The sequence below is a fragment of the Lynx rufus genome, unplaced genomic scaffold (genome assembly GCF_022079265.1).
Source record: "Lynx rufus isolate CCGP_SWC_20201006 ecotype Redwood Valley unplaced genomic scaffold, mLynRuf1.p SCAF_4, whole genome shotgun sequence".
NCBI lineage: Eukaryota > Metazoa > Chordata > Mammalia > Carnivora > Felidae > Lynx > Lynx rufus.
The window spans coordinates 102,392,767-102,411,545 of NW_025814856.1; the positions used below are offsets into that span (position 1 = coordinate 102,392,767).

Genomic DNA, 18,779 nt, shown 5'->3' on the forward strand with positions numbered 1-18,779 from the left:
ACTATGAAAAGAGTAAAAAGATAAGCGTTTGTGGTGAGGATGTGGAGAAGCAGGAACCCTCTTGCACTGTTGGTGGGAATGCAAACTTGTGCAGCCACTCTGGAAAACAGTGTGGAGGTTCCTCAAAAAATTAAAAATAGACCTACCCTATGACCCAGTAATAGCACTGCTAGGGATTTACCCAAGGGATACAGGAGTGCTGATGCATAGGGGCACTTGCACCCCACTGTTTATAGTGGCACTTTCAACAATAGCCAAATTAAGGAAAGAGCCTAAATGTCCACCAACTGACGAATGGAGAAAGAAGATGTGGTTTATATATACAATGGAATACTACTTGGCAATGAGAAAGAATGAAATCTGGCCATTTGTAGCAATGTGGATGGAACTGGAGAGTATTATGCTAAGTGACATAAATCAGGCAGAGAAAGACGGATACCATATGTTTTCACCTATGTGGATCCTATGTGGATCCTATATATGTGTGTGTGTGTCTGTGTTTATATAAAAGATAAGTGTTTGGGGGAGGGGAGAGATGAACAAGGTGCAGACACAGGGGAGATTTAGGATAGTGAAACTATTCTGTATGATACTCTAATGGTGAACATATGTCATTACACATTTGTCCAAACCCATAAAATGTATAACACCAAGAGTAAACCCTAATGTAAACTATGAGTGATAATGATGTGTCAGTGTTGGTTCATTGATTATAACAAATGTACTGCCCTGGTGAGGGATATTGATAATGCATGTGTGTGGGAACAGGGGATATATGGAAATTTTGTACCTGCTTTCCAATTTTCTGTAAACTAAAAACTGCTCTAAATAATAAAGTGTGTGTGTGTGTGTCTGTGTATGTGTGTGTATGTGTGTGTGTGTACAACACAACATCCTTAAAACTTAGTTTGCTCATGTGTACATTAGACTTTTTGCAGGTCACAAAATAAAGACAGGTGACACTTCATTATGGTGGATTCCTCTATTTGTACACATAAAACAAGGTGATCAGCATTTGCAATCTCAAAATATTACACAAATACCACAAGTGAACACACTACACAAAGAGAAAATTTGATCCTCTATATTATCATATATTGCATAAACATATGATTTATATTGATATGTAACTTGAATACAAATATAATGAACTGGAGTTTACATTTTCCCTCAAAACTAAAATGTTTCTATTTGCTTACCTAGATTCCCACAACATAATTCATGCTGTTGGCTCCTAAGGGATACTGAGGCTGGAGGTCTGGATCAATATAGTCAGAGACCTCTTAGGTGGCCAACAACATCAGGCTGGCCTGCTTCTCTGTCTTCTGCCATCTGCTCCCACCCTCATGCTCTAGAACATTGTCCCTCTGACCTCCTGGTCCTTCCTGGCTCATAGTCTTTGCCCAGGCTGCTTGTTTTACTCTGACAGCTTTTGCAACTAGCTGTGTGAACCCCTCAAATAGGTGAGTTCTCTCTCTCACACAGCAAGAATCCTTGCCATTCTTACCAAAGTTGGAGCTATCCAATTACTTGTGCAATTGTTAGATTATCACCTGCTTCCCCTTTTGACCATAAGCCCCATCCTGGGAAGGGTCTGGATCTGTCTGTGTACTACTGTGTGCCCAGAGCCTAGTGCCATGCCTGCCTGCCACACAGACAGCGCCCAATAAATACCTGTTGAAAACATGAATGAGTATTTGAGTAAGTGAAGGTGTGAACACATGAAAGGATGACATGAAGCTGAGTTAGAAAGGCAGAAAGGTGAGAGGGTTTTGTTTTGTTTTGTTTTCTGCTGAAAGGCAGGTGTGAGAAAAGCAAATGAACCAGTAATGTGGGAGGAGAATAAATAAAGCAGGTGAAGCAAAAGGTTGGAAAAGAAGGAGGAAAGACAGAAGCAAGGTCAAGGGTAAAGGAAAGGCAGAGAAAGGAAGTTTCAGGGTCTGCTTGCCCCTCCTATCTCCCGGAAGGGCTGCCAGAACGAAGGGTGAAGTGAGCAGAGGTGGATATGCCCCCCAAGAGGGCCAGGCTGAACACAGGGTTAGGGTAAGTTCAGTTCTCTCCATATCACCTGTAAAGCTTTCCCCTGCATCTCAGAGGATTCTAGTACCAGTGAAAAGCTCAGCGTTATATCACCTTAGTCCCATCACATTTTACTGGACCCTCCACTCCTTTATGAGAAGAACCAGTGAAAACTGGCAGTAATGGCAGGAGACAGGAATAGCTAACAAACCTTTCACAGCACATTGCATCATCTACCAATGCTCTGATCACTTTTCCAACTATCTGAGGGTCGGTATACCCGAGGGAGCTGGGGTTACTCATGACAGAACAGACCCAGGAATCACCTGGAAAAACCATGTCTGAGCTCTCCCCATCTGTTCCCAACAAAGACCAACCCACCCCACAACACAATGAAAACCAACTCACCCAATCTGATCATGTAATCTTATTAAAACTATCTTTACAGCCCAAATGGCAGTTAGAATGAGTAATGGCAAAGCAGAAATGTTATCATCTGTTGTCAGAGAAATAGCTGCTAATTCTCAATTTTGGATGCTCCTCTGACAGGCTTTTGCTGAAGTGCCTAATGATGCTATTTTCTGGTTCACAATATAAAACCTTTCTCAATAATGCTATATGGTCCGCATCACTGATATTTGAAAATTTAAAACTGAAATGATAAAAAGCAAATTAAAATACAATTTTCTCAATTGGAAAAGAAGAAAGGAAGAGTCTGCCAAAAAAGGAAATGAACTGGTTGCTGAGCAGTACTATTTCAGAAGCAATTCTAAATAAAAATCAAAACTTACTCTTAAAACTAGAGGATTCCTTGCGTTGGTTTTCATCCTCTAATGAAATTAACCTTAAAATTAAAAAAGAAAGAGTTTAGCAATCTAGTCCTGAAAATTTTATATTTATGATACAGCCAGTTTTTCTGTACAATATTACTACACTTATAACATACAGATATGTGCATGCGCACATGAAAGGTGAATGTATAGTCATTTATATGCTATTCATTTTTTTAAGAAGAAATAAATTTGCTGGATTTTTCCTGTCCTAAGGCTGGTTCATAGCATCTGAATAGCTGAATCTGGTTTCATCATAAGTCAAATGTCCTATAAATATCTAGGTGGGTAGTTGGTAGGTACAGCTAAGATATTTCACATTTATCGCTTTTAAAAAATAGTTAAAAAACTTATGGCCAACCAGCGGTTTCTTCTGACTCCTGGTGTTACAGGAGAGGATACCTCAGGAGGTTAGCTTAAATTATCTAAGGCTGAAAGCAAGATCATTCTCCAGAAGACTGTCACTACTCAACTCTTACTGTACATGGGGAAGATCACAGCTGAGATGTATCACCAACTTGAGATTCAGCTGGTGCTTCTGAACCTCCCTTTAAAGCACATTTACCTCTATTATAGTTACTGGATTATACTTTTTGGCTTTTAAAAATGAAGTACTAAAATAATGGAGAAATCTGAAGTTAACAAAAACTAATCAAGACAATCGTGGGTAGTTCCTTTCTGAGTAAAGGCTAATGCTTCATTTTGATCGTGGTAACATATATGGTGAAAAAAAGGTAACCAGAACACATTCCAGGCCTTGCCTCTTACTACACCACAGGCTGTGGGCAGTCTCTTAACTTCTTTTGAGCCTTGCTTCCACCATTTACATAACAGGGAAATGCCAGCATTGATAACACCAAGGGTTGGCATGAGAATGGGTAGAGATAACATAAATAAAGCACCTGGCCTTGTGATTCGTACATAGTAGGTATTCACTAAAGGGTATTTAGCATTACTATTATTACCAGGAATAGGTTAAACTGCTCCCTACAATAGTCAATTGTACTAGATTCAGATCATATTCTACAGTGAAAAGTTGTCTTTGCTCTATACCATAGGAATTTTCTAGTTTTTGCTTTAAAATTAAAAAGGCTAATATTGGCAGCAAATACCTCTGTGTGACAAAAATATATACTTAAAAGTTTATTTAGAAACACAGTAAAAACATAAGCAAGTTTTATCACACAATTATCATCTAAATATTTTGTGTGTGGAAAAAGAATCACAAATAGAGGTAAGATAATCTACTTCTCTTTCCTAGGTCAGCCAGTTTAGGATTAACCCTGTCCTTGCATGCTCTGGCACCTGAATAGGAAAGGACACAGATTCACACTGAAACCTCCTTGCTGAGTGAGATTAGGACACATCATGCTCCAGGTAAGTGGAAAAGTTTGTCTCAGTACGTAAAATAACCAGAGGTGTCTTCTTTGCAAAGTGGCAAGAACTGAAGATGCAGCACTCACTTCCTGCACTCAAAGCTGCTCTCCGCTTCACGGAGGAAAAAAGCAGAAGTTCTGAACCTTAGAAAACAAAATGTCGGAACCCGGTGCTTCTGTAGGGCAACACTTTAGTACTATATGTCTTATGAGACAATTTCATAGGTTATTTCCTTCTATGAGAGAAAAGCCAGGGGATTTCCTATCTGGGACAGGATTTTGTAAATGATGGTAACAAAAGGACCAGATTGGGTCCAGAAGCCTGAGAGAGCAGGAAGCTGAGGCTGAGGCCCCCAGAGATCCAGAGAGCACTGGAAATGTGTGCCTTCGCTTGTCCCAGTCAAATCCTCACAAGTGTGCTCCTTCTAAGACCCCAGAAGTGAGTCTCTTATTGGGAAGAGTCCTGGTCTAGTGGGAATATGTGCAGGACAAGTTTGACCTTCATTCTAATACATCAACTCAGAGAAAGGAGGAAGTAAAGCAATTGCCCTGTGTTTGAGACCCCAGCAGACTTGGCCAGCGAGGACTGTACTGCCCTTGCCTGTGGGAAGAAAGATTATGCCAAGAGAAGTAGCCATAACTTACTGACTCGGCTCCTCCACCGTGGCCTCTGAACTTTCCTGCTGGGTGACCTTCTTCCTTTCTTCTTTCTCAATCAGCTTTTTCATAGGGTCTTGTAAACTCTTGAACACGATAATGAAAAGGAAAAAGGAGAGAGAGAGACAGAGAGAGAGAGACAGAGAGAGAGAGAGAGAGAGGAGAGATCAGTAAAAAACTCAACAACCTCTGGTCCAGAAAGCAAACCCTGAATTCAAGGTTTGGGGGGTTACCCTGAACCTACCCAGTAGACAGACATGAAATTTTATATGTTCTCACACCCATCCACAAAATACTAGCCTATAATGGAGAGTTGTTTCGCCACTAGATTTATGCTTTCCCTTTCACGGTAAGTTATTCAAAAGAAGGCCTTTTGGCTATTGCTAACTTTATTTTCCATCTTTAACATTCAGCAAAGATAAACATTCTGTTCTGCTAGCAGCCCACACACTGACAGAGTAGAAGCTTTTCTCCCCCAAAGATGAGAAAATTTCATTTTATTTTTAATTTTGTTTGCAATTTTGTGATCTAAAAACAGCTTTTAAAAATAAGAGAAAACAAAACCTTTTTTTAAGAAAAAAAATTAGCAGCTTAACATATTCCAACAAGTTTACTCCCACAAGTGGACAGAGCAAGTGCATCCAAATCTTTGTAGATTAAAAGATGGGTGGGGATCTTCTGATGGCACACTATTTCTTGGAGTTATTGTTCTCAAGTCTCATTAAATGTATAAGGAAACACTTTCAAAAAAATCCAGTGTCTAGAAACTGTACACCAGAAAAAGCAAAACACTCCCATAACAACTGAATAATGAGTTATACAAAAAGATCTCTACTTGTGGCCCTAATTAAACCACAAACCTATAAATATACATGAGACATCTCAAGATACTTACTTATCCTGCTTATATTCTTAGAACTTTTAAAACCTGTCCTTTGGGGCTTCCTGTCTCCTCCTCTTTCCCCTTCCCACCTTTCTCTTCTCTAGTGTGACCCACACACAGAAGGCGGCAAGCATGTTTCCTACACCAGCTCTGATGGATTCATGGTCTCTGACTGCAGGCTGGATGGAGATGGTGTGGAGGCAGTCTCTGCGAAGCCCAGCTGTGATGGATGGTGGTGCCTGCTGTGGGCGCCAGGTGAACACGGGTGTTCCACTCCTAACTGCCAGCACTCTCACTCCCTATATGGAAAAATTTCCCTGAAATACCTAGGCAATCAGGTTACTGTTTTTCTCAAGTACCCACAGTAGTTTCCCACTTGTTTCCACTTCTAGTCTAAACCTCTCTGCCTGATTTTAAAGATCTTCTAAAATGTGATTTTATCTTACTCTCCCACATTGCTTCCCAGTGGCTCCCAAATGGGAGCTTTCCATTCACCTAGGTCTTTCTCATCGCCTCGTATGTACTAATTGCTCCCTTCCTATCTTTGTTCATTCTGTTGCTTTACCCAAAAAAATCTCTCTCTACCTATTTGTCTACCCTCAAGAGTCCTATAAGTTTTTGCAAGGCCCAGATCAATTACTGCCTTTTCTGTAAAACTGCATTCACTAAGCAAGTCAAATTCAAGAAAGTCCTTCCATCTTCAAGGTGCATTTATAGTCTTATTCATACTTGATTATATCTATTCTGTATTATGTTTTCTCTTAAAAAATATTTTTTAAGTTAGAAAAATAATAGAACCACATGTAGAATGCTTGAAGAATTAAAAAAAGACAAGTTACTCATAATTCCATTCTCCTCCCCAAAATAGTTAATATTTTCATATATTTCCTTTCTGGTTTTTCATACTCATACTACTTTTATAATCAGAATCATGTATAGATGTATTCTTAAGCAATATAATATGTGTATTTCATAATGAGAAACATTCTTCATTAGAGAATATAAAAAAGATTTTATATATCCTAAACATTCAATATTAAATTATATATAAATATACATTCATTCACCATTTTTCTAACATAGGGCCAAGGTTTTCTAATTGAATATATGTCCTATGCTTAGAGTTCTGAAACATCTTCTTGCATAAAGGACATCCTTAAGGCATTACCATCATTTTTTTTTAACATTTATTTACTTTTGAGACAGAGAGAGACAGAGCATGAACGGGGAAGGGTCAGAGAGAGAGGGAGACACAGAATCCGAAACAGGCTCCAGGCTCTGAGCTGTCAGCACAGAGCCCGACACGGGGCTTGAACTCACGGACGCTTAACCGACTGAGCCACCCAGGCGCCCCAACCATCATTTTTAATGACTATTTCTGGACATTTAGATTAGTATACTCAGTCAACAAATAGTTTCAGAGTATTTACCATGACCAGGTGCTGTTTTGGGTGCAGGGGATACACTGGTGAAGAAGACAGAGAGAATTATCAGTTAGTGATGAGTCTAGGCAGGGAATTAAAAAGGGGGATAAAAAGTGATTGGATCACTACCTCAGTTAGTAAGAATGTTCTCTTGTGGAAGTGACATTTTAGCTGAGAGTCAAATGACATGAAGGAGCCATCCTTGCATAACTCAAGAAGGAGAGGCTTGAACGCAAAGGCCTAAGGTAGTAATAGCTTGGCTGGTTGGAGGAACAAAAAGAATCCACTGGGATTGTAATGTAGTGGGCAAGAGGACAGGTCTTATGAGATCAAGATAAAGAGGTCAGCAGGGGTCACACAGGGAGAACATTCCTTTACCCACATTCATCAATATTTAACACTATGCCCCATTAATTTCATCATATTCTTTTGCCCTCTATGTTTCTCCAATGTATGACAACTAAATGGAATCCATGATTATCAGTTGGAGGGGGAAATGCTATAAGGGACATTATTGGAACATATGAGGTAATTGGAATATGGACTATAGTGTAGGTCTTCTTCTTTTTTTAATCACATACCCCAAAGCATCTGGTAAAAGCTAGGCACATGTGTGCATGTGTGTGTATATTTCAAAAATGTACAACCACAAGGAGGAGTTCAACAGATGTCAAAGACTTACTCTTTTCAATAGATCTGCCAATCACTGCATTTTATTCACACACACACACACACACACACACACACACACACACACACACCCTTCCAGCAGTTTTATTCCCCAAAGAGTAGTCCAATCCTGGTCAACATGAAGCCAGGAGTATTTTCAGCTAAGCTTCTGATGGCCCCAAAATGCACTTTTCAATTCTGTGAGGCTTGTCCAGGCCTCCTGGTTTGCTCAATTATCTTCTCATTGCATTTCCTTTTTCTCAATCAGCACTAGGCAGGGCCAGGACTTGTCTGCTCTCAGCCAGCTGCGTCTAGCTGCCACAGCGCTTGCCTAAGCCCCTGAGATGCCCTTGACAGCTCCATGGTTATCATCCTTTCTGTCTCTAGACCGACCTCCCCTCATAACCACACTTGGGCAGTTCTAAGACAATCCCTTTGTAATGTAAACCACTCCTTCCTTCTTTTCAACCCCTTCCCTGTTGGGCCATTAGCAGGGACTCAATTGTTGGCTCCCTGTCACCACAATCACAGTTAAGTCACTATTGTGCTTCACCAACAGAATGGCTACAGTTCCAATTGCTACTTTATTATTAATAATTCCTGTTACAATTGCTCATCTCTTCCTGCTATTACCATTGTCCCTATAAGGATTTGGCTGTTGCCACTCAAGAGAGGTGCTAAATATGTACTTGTTGTTTGATAAATTCACGTACATAAGGTTAAACTGAAAAAATTAGAGCTCTTAAAGCCTCAGGGGAATAATTAGAAAAAGGTTTATGAAACCATAAGCAAAATTAATACCAAGCACCTGGGTTTATTTATTAAATATTAGCATTTTGAGCTAAGGGGAATCTTGTGTGGGGAATCTATCAGCTTTATTGAGATATAATTCATGTACCATAGAATTTACCCACCTAGAGTGTATACTTCAATGGTTTCAGTATAGACAAAGAGTTGTGCAACCATCACCACAGTCAATTTTAGGACGTCTTCAAGGGGCATCTTTTGAAGCAAGAGAGTTTTAGATTAAACTGAGCTAAACACTCCTATACAGCAAGGAAAAAAACCACAACAGGTATGGAACTTGTTTCTTACAAAGATGGTAAACAATGAAGACAATCAAGAAACTCAGAGGAACTCTGAAACAACATGGAGGACAAATCACGTCCCCTTCCTCTCTCAACATTACTTCCTGGGTGTGACTGTCAGATATAGGATATTCTACTTGGAGAACCACTGCTTTCACCAAAGTTTGATGAAAAGGTCCAAGTGGGGGCTGGGGTGGAGGGGATTCTTTATGGTATTTTAAAGTCTGCAACTCAGCTGAAAACACTTAACCTTGTAGCATCTGTAAAAGTCAGAGGTGACAGCATTTTCTGTGTGACATGAACACCTGCTCAGCCAAGAGGCCTTGGCTGACTGTAGAGACAAGGCAGCCATCAGATGGAACTATTTTGAATCAGCGGCTGATGGAAGCCACATTCAAATCCATATCCAGAAATGAAACGTCAAAGCATTCTGTTTCTAAACCCCAAACCCACTAGGTTCTTCATTAAAATTGTTCATGAAGATCACTTTGTATTAGCAGCAAAACAGCATCATACAAGACTGAAAGGTTTCGTACAGAAGAAAAAATGTTTTTATACTAGTAACCTTTCTCTGTTTAAAAGGCTGCACTGACATGCTAATAGTTTCCATCAATGCTTAAATGGTTTCAGGAAGCACACACACACAATATATAAGATCAGCGTGACAGAGGAAATGCGCAGACCGAGCTTGCAAAAGTGTCTTAGAAAGGAAACAGCTTAATATAATAATGGGAGTTACTACTTCCTGTATTAGGAAAATAAAAGCAACAGCAACATTCATCTGAATGAAAGCAAAACTACTCAGCAAAACAAATTTCACAGACAAAAGGCTAGCAGCCAACCTTAATATAATGACCTAAATTTAAGTTTAGCCTTGACAACTGAGTAACATTTTCTCTAATCTTTAATTATGACATTTAATTTTCTTAGGCTACTTCCCATTGATTATACTGTATGCATATGAAGGTGCCAAATAATTGTCTATAAAAGGAAATAAAAGTGCTGAAAATAGTGAGGCATGGTTAAAAGATGGTGAACTCAGTTGTGTGTATGTTTGTGTTTATATAATTGGTACCACATGAGGAATAAAAAGCAGAGGCATGATGATGTGTATAGCCATACAATTCATGGATTTTAGCACATGTGGCCCCCCACTCATGTAGTTATAAATCTATAAAGATACTATGTAAGGAGCACTATTAATCTAGGATCAGAAGGTACTCTTGAATTGTAGTGTAGAATAAAAAGTAAAGTTAGAGAAAAACAAACATAATCATAAATACGATATATAAACTTGTTCTTTAAACTTTTTTATAAAGAGAGTGTCTCTCTCTCCCTCTCTCTAAAGAGAGTGGGGAAGAAGGGCTGAGGAAAAGATAGAGAGAGAGACTCCTAAGCAGGTTCCACACTCAGTGCAGGGCTCCACGTGAGGCTTGATCCCATGATCCTGGGATCATTACCTGAGCCAAAATCAAGAGTCGGAAACTCAACCAACTAAGCCACCCAGGTGCCCCTCTTATCAACAGTTTTTAAAGGTTTGAAAGGAATTAGATGTCTTAAAGGTTCATCTTATGTTAGGTATTGCAGTCCATGTTTTACACATCTCACAAAACCCAGATAAACACACTGTATTCCGGTTTCCTGATACGGAAATGCAGACTCATACTTAAGACCATTCAACCATTAACAGGTAAGGAACAATATTTGAATCCAGGTCTTCAAAATTCTACAACTAGTCAAGAAATGGTACCAAATAGCCAAGTCAAGAACATTTGCTGAACTCCTTCATATATAGCACCAAGTAGATCAAGAACACTTCCTTCCGAACTCTAAAGCAAGTGTCCTAAATTCCTAGGTATCTGAGGGATTGACTGATATAGATGATGTTTTTCACCTATGTGCAAACATTTCAAAGGGCTACTTTAAAAAAAATTTTTAATGTTTATTTATTTTTGAGAGACAGAGCACGAGTTGGGGAGGGGCAGAGAGGGAGACACAGAATCCCAAGCAGGCTCCAGGCTCTGAGCTGTTGGCACAGAGCCCAATGGAGGGCTTGAACTCATGAGCTGTGAGATGGAGACCTGAGCTGAAGACAGACTCTTAACTGACTGAGCCACCCAGGCACCCCTCAAAGTGTTACTTTTAACAAAAAGTTTACAACTATAGTTTTTAAAGGTGGCACTTGTGCTTTCTCTTGCCCTCCTGCCTCAGGGCCCGAAGTACCACCTGGAAGAAATGACTTACAGCAGAGTGGGAAAAGCATGAGCATCCCTGTTTCCACAGCTACTGCATATGGAGCATGTAGCCTTGGGCAGATGACTAGACCTTTCTGAACTTCAGTTTCCTCATTTGAAACACAGGGAAAACAACAGGTAGACCCAACTACTCAAGGTTATTTTGAGGATTAACTAAAATATATGCCCTTTCTATATGTCAGTGCCGAACTTAACTGTATTATTAATTATGATACCCAACCTCGGCACATTAGAGTCACGCATAGCATGACAAATTCTCTGAGATGCTACTTCACCTCACGTTTAGCAGAATTCCTGGCATTAAGTAACTGCCCACACAATGATAATATTTTTCCTTTCCCCTCTAAGAAAAGTAATGGAATGAGATGAAGCAGGGGATGGAGAGGAACCTGTTACGAGGAGAGCCTGAGCTACCAGCTGCCTGGAGGAACGAACGCCAGTCATCACAAGGGATGGATGAACTGATGATCAGCCACCTGTCGGTTTGTCCACCTCAAACTTCAGTGGTGCCATGGTCAGCCCCCTAAGCCCTCTTCTCCCATGGACTTGGATGCTTCTCAGTTTTGCAATGATCTGGCCTGGAGCAGCTTGGGGGAAAAAATCACTCTGCTAAAGGCTGTGTAAAGTAATGACACCGAGAGAAAACTTGAAAGTCTACAAGGATATTCTGGATGCTCGCCATGAATAATTGCCATGTTGGGACTGGCAACTAAAATAGCATTGCAGAGATATTTACCCAATTTTCATAAAAACTATTATGGCTTTATTTTCAAAGCAAGTAACTACAGAGCCGTGTGGCTTGTCGGTAAACGTTCAAGTGATTAACTGAGAAATGTGGAGGTGGGTGGAAGAAGGCTGTTAGGCATACAAATTTGAGAAAAACAAAATTTAGAGAAGGATGTTTTTTGAATTGTGAAAGCTAAAAACATTTTAGTCTCGAGAATGATGTTCCATATAACAGTGCTAAGTCCTAGACCCCAGGAGAGAAAAGAGGGAACATTGGCACATCTGTTTCAACGGTTATTTTTGAACATGCCCAGAGTTAGGTTTTCAAATTCGGGTTTCCTTAAAATCCTGGCACAGGGCAAAAGCCAGTTGCAAAGCCAAATTGCATTTTTTCAGAATTAGCCTTGTTGCAGGGTGGGAAACCTCCCTGCCTTCCTTGCTTGTAGGCCTGCCCTGCCCTCTTGTATCCCTTTGGGAGTTCTATAAGCCCAGACCAGGGCCTGCAGGCCTGAAGCACAGGTTTGGGAATGGAACTGCCAGAGCCATCTGTGGGAGTCAGGGAGGGTTATCTTGGGTGAGGTCTGTGAGACCTATCCCATGGCCCTTCACAGCCTCGCCTTCGAAACTCACTGCAAAACTAATCATCTAGGGTGCAAACAGTAAGGAAGGAACTTAAGCTAGGCTATAGAGCCTGGCAAGCTCAACAAACCCCTGTGTATCGATACTGCCAATGGCTGTCTTCTGGATCCATGAGAGAATTCTCGGTAAATCCATCCCTGTTACCCCCACCATGGCTGGCACCCTCACCGCCCACCAGCAGCACCCCAAAACAGCCAGAAAGTGACAGAGCCCAAGTTAAAGTCAGGTCTGGCTGACACAGGGCCTGTGATCTTACATAATCATGCATCCGGAGCCAAAAATCTGGCTTTCCTGCCGAAAGCACTAGAATGGGGGACATGATAGGAATATGTTTAGTGCTGGCCATTTTCATTAAATATAGGCACTCTGATCTCTTTTAAAATACGAATGCAGAAGGTCATGCCTTCCCCTCAACCAGCTCCCAATGGTGTGTCTACTTCAAAGGGTCTCCAGTGCTCACTTCTCTGTAAAAACATCTGACTCAACCCACATGATAGTGAGGGAAGAAGAGACCACTGAGTTTTAGAGTTTCCAGGAAAAAGCCACGTGACTCCTGAGGGGTTTTGTTTGTTTGTTTGTTTTTGTTTTTTGCTTTTGTTTTGTTTTTGTTTTGTTTTCTCTGAAGATCTATGCGGCAATGTGTAAGTAAAGGACATCCTAGAAGAATGAAGTAAACATGACCATTTCTGAGGGGTGGTAATTTAAGACTGGTCACTGTTTTCCGATAGAGAGCATTTCATTTACCTTAAAAAAATGCTTTAAACTCATAGTCTAAATTACTTTCTCTAAAAAAGTGACAGTGCTTTTGAGATGTGGCTAGAAATATTCCATTCCTATCTCCACGACTTGATAATTTCTACCATGTGAAAGACATTCTCAGATGATTTGGAATCAGTATACAATTAACATATTAGGGGCACCTGGGTGGCTCAGTTGGTTACGCTTTAGACTCTCGATTTTGACTCAGGTCATGATCTCTTGGTTCCTGAGATAGAGCCCCGTGTCAGGCTTGGAGCTGGGTATGGAGCCTGCTTGAGATTCTCTCTTTCCCTCCGCCCTTCCCCAATGCACACACTTTCTCTCTCTAAAAAAATTAACATATTAATAACCCATACAAAATACCTATGTGTAGTAGCATTTTAATGAAACAGTAAGTATGTATTGTTTAAAAATACAAGATTAGTGCATTGCTTCTTTTACTGGAAACCACTTAAAAGATGTTCTCTCCACTTTAAATTTGAGCCTTGTTGCAATTAGATTAAAAAAATTTGTAACATAAAAAAATTTTTTGTAACATTAAATTTCAATGCTAAATCCTCCATAAAGTTAAAATGTTGCAAAAATCTATTAATCATAAAATGAATGATGAAGGATTATGTCAATAAAAGTAGAATTAATAGAACCGTATCAGGCCTGTATAAAAAAGCAATAGTTGACACATAAAACATTACCACAAAATATTCACGAAATGTCAAAATAGTCACTGGGATATGAGGTGGAGATTCAATTCAGTTTTATAATAAAATTATATTGGGAAAGAAATATACATATTTTCTAGAGAAAGCTTCATTAGAAATAAACTTCTGGGGCATGAGTTATATCCCTGTAATTCTGCAGCAAAAGACTCTTCCCTCCAAACAGGATGCATCGAGTGTTTAACACATTAATTATCATCCTTCATCAAGCATAAAACTAACAGTCAGGAAATACAGCTGCAGTGGCACAATTACCAACACTCAGAATACACCCTGCAGCAAAGAAAACAAATGGGTTGCTTTTCATTAACAGAGCTTGGCAAACCTCTCCAAAGACAATGTTTTCCTTCCAGCCAGAGTCCCAAAAGGCATTTCAGGGGCTATTTGCTTAGGTAAATCCAGAGAACAAATAAAACATGAAAATATTTATATAATTCCAAAATAATCCATTATCAATATAGTGTCATTCAGAAGAAAATTACATACATTGAAAATGACTTAATCAAATCAAAATTATTTATTTATTCATTTAGCTATTTATTTTTATAATTTTTTTAATGTTTATTTATTTTGAGAAAGAGAGAAAGAGAGTGCATGACAAGCAGGGGAGGGACAAGGAGAATGAGAAGGAGAGAGAGAAAGAATCCCAAGCAGGCTCTGTACCGGCAGAGCCCAACACAGGGCTTGAACTTAGGAACTGTCAGATCATGACCTGAGCCAAAATCAAGAGTCAGATGCTTAACCAACTGAGCCACCAGGTGTCCACCCTTTTTAGTAATTTTTTATAATTTTTATTTTTTTGAGAGAGAGAGAGACAGCATGAACGGGAGCGGTAGAGATAGAGGGAGAGAAAGAAATAATCTATTTTTTTTTATTTGAGAGAGAGAGAGAGAGAGAATGAATGGGCATGGGCAGAGGAGAAGAGAGAGAGAACCTAAGCAGGCTCCATGCTGAGTTCTGAGCTCAATCCCAGGACTCTGGGATCATGACCTGAGCCTAAATCAAGAGTCAGGTACTCAGCTTACTGAGCCACCCAGGTGCCCCCCCCCCCCCGCAAATCTTTTAAATACAAGGCATGTTTTAAAAATATATATGAGTGCAAGAGGATTGGTAAGTCATGTAATATCTTCATGCTTGATGGTAATACATATGCTATTAGTGGTTTTCATTTTCATGTTCTGTGACATACAATATGATAGGTAACATGCCTCTGTGTATGCAATAATGAGCTGTGTGATAACAGGATTCTATTACATAGGTTTGAGTCCATATAAATAAAATAATTAGCAACTAGCTTGGGATTCTAATATAGCATCTCTGAAAAGCCTAGATGAATAGCATTCTAGAAAAGTAGTAAGAGCCTAGTTTATTTGGTTGATTGCTGGACACTTAACATTCTTAATATTACTATAATTATATTATACCTTAACAGATACATTATTTCTACTGAGTTTATATTCTAATTAAACCATAAACTGCTACTTAAACCATAATTTAAGGATGACTCTAGGGATGTAAAAGGCAATGGATAGTCATGTGCCCAAAATATTTGTAATTATGTCCTGAACCACCGCCATCAAACTTCCGCTAAATTCCCTGCCCAGAAATCCTCTAACATAATCAGCTTGATCCTCTCTGCAGGATAAATATCACGGCAACAATTAAAGAGTCATCTTCTCCTCAGCACAGGAGGCCAGAAAGGAATCCTCCATGTTTGTGGCATCAGTTTCATATTGTACTTTATATGCAATTAACTCAAACCTGAACTTCTTTTAAATCACATTTGGGATAGGCATCATTCCATCTTCCACCTAGCTGATTTGTGCACAACTGTCTTAGAAAGACAAACTTATTATGAAATAAAATCTGATGCACATACATACCCTAAAGCCTGAAAGTCTCTCTGCCTTACTAAAGAAGAAACTGTAGGATTCTGTTCAGGCCTCTATAAGAAATGTGAAGAGTGTGAGTTGTAATAATTTTAATCGATCTGGCTCAGTCAGGACAGTGGCTTTCTAAGGTGCTGAACGTGGTAGTAAATGGTGGGGCAGGAATGCAGCAATGGTAACATCGCCAATGTGCTAAGAAAGGCTTCGGGTTCATTGGACGCAGAACATTTAGCTAGACAAAGGAGGTTATGGGAGGAATGAAATGTCCCTCTCCTCAAGGGCTTAGAGTCCACCTGACAGAATAAAAATGGGCACATTCTGAATCTGGTTACCATGCAGCATGTCACCAAGTACCAATAAATGAACCCAGCTGACAGGAGTATTGTGAAGAAACTTCATTGGCCAGGTGTCCTGTCTGGAGTCAGGCCAGGTGCCTCTCAAGGTGAGTGGACTGTCTTGGGTTCCTCTTGGGAACCTTCATTTAAAGGGCCATGGTCTTAAAGGTTTCTGTCTTAATACTTTTGTAGATGCAGTGACATTATAAACATTTCAGAATCAAAGGTATTTTAAAGCAAAAAAAAAAAAAGCTTTTTAATGTTTTCTTAAGCAAGATGATAAGTCATTTACAAATTGCCTGAAAAATTAACAGGAAGGTAATTTCAAGGTGAACTTTAACTAGTTCTTTCCTGGTCTTTTCCTTTCAAAGATATGACCTGGCAACAAAGAATCTGGTGTTTTCTCCTTCTTAAAATCCTTTTGGAACCCAAATCACTTCCTTCTTGACATGAATTCTCTCTCATCAACCAAAATGATCCCACACTCAGCTGTAATACTGAGAATCAGACATTTTGCATATATCCCTTTTGAGTTGAGAAATCACTGAGTTTAATGTTGCTTTTTTGAATGGAAAATATTCCTGTAAGTCTTATGGGAAAACTTAATTCTGTACTGAATGGTACTCACAGAATAAAATGACATGTGTCAGAAATAAGAGAGGAAAGAAAAATACTTTGCAAGGGAACATATTTGAAAAATTAAAAAGTAATGGAGTATACTAGACCTGTACAATCTTTCCTTTAACAGCACCAAACAAGTCATTTAAAGCAGTCCCCACAATTCATCTCCCAGTAACATGTACCCCAAGGTTCAAGCTGTGTTTTTGTACTGTTGTGACTTATTGATGCAGTAAAGGACTATACTACGGGGCACAGTTATCTCTTGGACATTGGGAGTCTGTTGGAATAATGATGATTGCTGCCAATGGTCACACACTGTCTGTGATGTAAACATTACTTTTGCTAAGTTTTTCTAACAGCCTCTCTTAGCTTTCATACCTTTAATGTAGTGAATTCATATGGTTGGTAACCTTTGAAGCTCTCATGGATGGCTGCCATAGTGTGAGAAGTTTTCTCCCAAAAATGAAGTAGAGTGGTCTGTAAGGAAAGACAGTACAGCTATTAACGTTCTGAATGCACAGTTTTAGCCACAGAGGCCCCAGAGAAGTGTGCCCATCTCTGGCTTTCAAGACCCTCCAAAATATGATTCCAACTCATCTCTGCAGCCTTGTTTCCATTATGCCCCTCTTTAAATCTTGTATTTCAGCCAAACTAAATGCTTCCCAGTACCCCCAAATACTGCTGCCATGACTAATGGTGCTCCACTATTTGGGACATTAGCCTCTCCATTCTCTGTACTTGTCCCATGTGATCTATCCTCCAAAACCCAGGGCTAATTGTTAACAATCTACTTTTGTGATCCTTCCACTGATTCAATTTGTCCCTCTTCAAACCCTCATTGGATCTTGTTGAACTTATTTCACTTAGCACTTCCTGTTCTCTCCTTGAAGTACAAAAAATATCGTCACACTATACGTACTATCTTTGATTTCCTTTTGAAACTTCAAGTTCCTTGAGGACAGGGAATTTGATCTTATTAATTTTTATATTCCCTACAACACCTAGAGTTTGGCCTTCCACACTCAGCTGGTGTCTAATACCACTGTTGTTGGATACAAGTACTATGCTGAAGGAACTCAGAAGCTAGGAGGAGACAAAAATAAGTCCATTAAATTATGACAACCTGATGAGTCAGTGACCGTGCCAGGAGAACTCTAGGCAACAACACGGAGTGACATAAGAGGAGGTACATTACACACAGTGGAATATGGAAAGGTACAAATGGGCGGAAAGGCACTCAGGCGGTAGGAACCATCTACGTAAAATCAGGGAAGTGGGAAATGGTGTATGTACAGGAAACAGCTAATATTTATTTTGATTACACTGTAGTCCACTAGAAGGGACAGGTGTGGAAAGTAAATTATGAGCAAGACATTTAGAACTTCATAATGCCCAAAGCATACTTTTAGCTCAGACACCATTTTTCTGTCCCCTAAGCCTCATAGCATTCTTGGTTCATTGTAACTAACATCACTTCATTACCTGGTATGTTGCTAGCATATGAGACAACAGATTGCATCTGCTTGCTCCAAGAAGATCCACTTTTTGACACACATCCATCTTCAATTTGTCAAAGCTTTTTTTGGCAAGGCGTACTTGTGTTTGTACCTAGAAAGTAAAAGGGAACTTTTGAGCCACTCAGACTCTTAAGTAGTTAAACTTTGCCAGTGAGGAAAGCCAAGAGTGGGTTTATCTCTTTCACATAAGAAAACACCTTTGGAAGTTCCAAGCAAGCGAGAAGATCCTACAGCATCCATTCTTTACCTGCAAAGGATCTCAACAACAGCACTGCATATGATGATTTTACAGCAGATTTACCATCCTAGTTATATTTTTCTCAGTCAAAATTTAAATTCCTCTCCTCTCAAAGCATTCACAAAGTGACTGTGGTGG

At 39.6% G+C, this 18,779-nt stretch overlaps 1 protein-coding gene across 2 annotated transcripts in view; it reads right to left on the minus strand.

The window, feature by feature from the left end:
* The window catches only part of ICA1 (islet cell autoantigen 1), a 129,022-nt gene that overhangs the window by 23,574 nt on the left and 86,669 nt on the right, over nt 1–18,779 (minus strand). For both annotated transcript variants that reach the window (XM_047097079.1, XM_047097078.1), the window contains exons 6-9: nt 18,369–18,494; nt 17,265–17,363; nt 4,871–4,968; nt 2,811–2,863 (exon numbers count right to left, since the gene is read on the minus strand). In XM_047097079.1, coding sequence (XP_046953035.1) covers nt 2,811–2,863; nt 4,871–4,968; nt 17,265–17,363; nt 18,369–18,494 — 376 coding nt within the window. The remainder of the gene's footprint in view (nt 1–2,810; nt 2,864–4,870; nt 4,969–17,264; nt 17,364–18,368; nt 18,495–18,779) is intronic.